Raw genomic sequence first — 2,423 nt, 5'->3', positions numbered from 1 at the left:
TGTTAAAATGCCTAGATGGGTTATGGAATTTTTAGGTAAACATAATGCAAGTGATAAAGATATTATAATTCATTTGGATGGCTCTGATGTTATTGTTTCTGATCGTCATAAAAATGAGAATGATGTGAAATATGTCTTTAAAAATATCGCAAATGAAGAAAATCTGTTTAATGAAGGGGATTTACTCAAAGAGCATGTTAAGAGATTCTATTGGATTTTCAGCTGCAAGAACAGAAAAGAAGATTAAAAATTAACTAATTTACTAAAATCACCTCCTAGCGGAAAACCTTATCTTAGTGGTGGTGGTTTGATAGCCAGAGTTTGGGCTTTAAAGAAATTTAAATATGCATATGAGAGTTACTAAAATGAAGTGAGGAATGGTGGTCATAACAAAGTATTTACAAACCTTTTCTAATATGGAGTGTTACACAGGAAGAAGCTGTTGGGTGAAATATTTGTGTTAATGAGAGGAATGATTGGATTGAATTATGAAGAGAGATTTTTTACTATTCCATATAATTGTGAGTTTGTCGTATCCACATTTATTCATTTTACAGGACAACCAATTATGGGACAAGAAAAAGCAAAGTTTATTGTGGGAAATCTTAATTGGTGTGTATATGTGACAAACAGAACCTTCAAGTGCAGATTCCTGTATCAGTTTAAGGCCTACTCACCTGACAACCTCAAATGGCTTGTAGTTTATGATGCAACATGTGTCAGCGCAACGGGCACAGCAAGCCTGCCGGAGGCGGCGATTCTGTAAAGCATTTGACTGCTTTTTTGATGAATCCACCATGTTTAGACCGCAAGCAAGCTAAAACCATAACAACCTTTGGCAGCTCGTAAAGCCAAAGCGACACAGGGGATGAGGCAGAGCCTAAGCAAAGTAGTATCAACAATCTTAAACCAAAACAACAAAAAAAGTGAGCTAGACAACACGGAAGGGGAAGGTACTATAAAATACCAGCTTTCACAATGTTTTGCTTCGCGCGCACCAGACTAACTACAGCCACCGTCGAAGTTACAGCATTAACTGCCACTTCTCTCCTGCAGCCTAACTGAAGTGCCAAAGAAAGAAAGAAAAAGAGTAGAAAGACAAATGAGCTCAAAGCGTCAAGCAGCGGTACTAGCGTTCAGTATGGCCATGGCGGTTCTATCAGCACCAGCTACCGCGGCAGCAGGCGAGCAACTCGAAAATGCGCCCGCCTTCATGGCACCGTGTCAAATCCTGCGGCAATGCCAAAAGGGCTTTGACGCACCACAAGACACCGAAGCAACAGCAGCAGCTGCAGCTTTTAAAGGGATTCTTGCGGCCGAACACTTAGCCAGCACAAACGACACTTATCTCTCCGAAAAAATAGCAGCAGAAGTCGACGGGCTGCAAAAAGCACTGAAACCACTGCCACGAAATGAAGCAGGTTTGAAAGCACGGCATCTAATAAACGAAACCGTAGAAAAAGCGCGGGCGGCAAAAAAAAACAGTAGAAGATGCGGCTCAAGCAATCGCAACAGACACAGCGGCGGCTAACGCTTTACTAATAGAGGCAATTACGGGAGACGGTAAGCTGTCAGACCCAGCAGACGACGGAGCAGGCTATTTTACAGCAACGAACGCTGCTAAAATGTTCGGTTCAGAGGCAAACAACAACCAAAACTGCGGCGGGACGGGGACAGGAGACGGCAGCAACAGCCGAAATGTCGGCATAACGCTCGTAAGTGACCTGTTTTGCCTCTGTGTTCGGGGCAGCACCGGGAACAAAAAAGTTTGTCACAAATCGGCGACCACCGAAGCCACCGGCAGCAGCAACTACGACAACTCAGCCAGCCACAACGCGAACGCGTATGCAGCTCTCATCCATAAATGCAGCAAAAGGCTAAAGCCAGTAACACCAGCAAGCCTTGGGGCTGCAGTAGCAGCGTATAATTCGCAAATAGGGGCCCTGGCATGGAATATAAGCAGCAACCACGACGACGCCGGATACATAGTAGGCTATGCGCACGCAGGCAACACAGGATGCACGGGCCCGGACAGCCAGGTATGCGTAAATTACAAAAGCTTACTCGAGAAGAGCGACGCAACAGCGGTACCCTGGCAAGTAAAAATAGGTCAGGCGATAGACAAACTGCCCAGCAACGCTGTTGTTCAAGAAATCAAAGCAGGCACTCAAACACTGGCCCACATGAACCTAACAGTCTGGCAGATCTACTATTCAGCACTCAGCCAAACAGCAACCCAAGTCGACCACACAACCAAATTGCTGGATAGCAAAAAATTCGAAGAATGCAAGTAGCAAAAACAAAAAAAAGACATGTGAAGAGAAAGGTTGCAAATGGAAAGGAACGAGCGATACAGAAGGGGAGTGCGAAGCTAAACTAGAGGAGCAGCCAAACCAAGGAACAGAGGGAGCTGCAGGAACAGA

General features: G+C 44.8%; 2 pseudogenes across 2 annotated transcripts in view; both read left to right on the top strand.

The window, feature by feature from the left end:
• The first annotated feature begins 187 nt into the window (after nt 1-187).
• Nucleotides 188-766, top strand: TEOVI_000854600:pseudogene (annotated as a pseudogene). Its single transcript is given in 3 exon segments — nt 188-355; nt 358-444; nt 446-766. Coding segments are annotated over 3 exon segments (576 nt in total).
• A 327-nt stretch (nt 767-1,093) lies between these two features.
• The window catches only part of TEOVI_000854500:pseudogene, a 1,526-nt pseudogene continuing 196 nt past the window's right edge, over nt 1,094-2,423 (top strand). The window contains 3 exon segments of the mRNA in view: nt 1,094-1,480; nt 1,482-2,300; nt 2,302-2,423. The exon segment at nt 2,302-2,423 is cut by the window's right edge and continues 196 nt beyond it. Coding sequence covers nt 1,094-1,480; nt 1,482-2,300; nt 2,302-2,423 — 1,328 coding nt within the window.

The sequence above is a fragment of the Trypanosoma equiperdum genome (assembly GCF_001457755.1).
Source record: "Trypanosoma equiperdum strain OVI genome assembly, contig: ctg_1311, whole genome shotgun sequence".
Classification (NCBI taxonomy): domain Eukaryota; phylum Euglenozoa; class Kinetoplastea; order Trypanosomatida; family Trypanosomatidae; genus Trypanosoma; species Trypanosoma equiperdum.
This window is presented reverse-complemented; position numbering and strand designations above follow the sequence as displayed.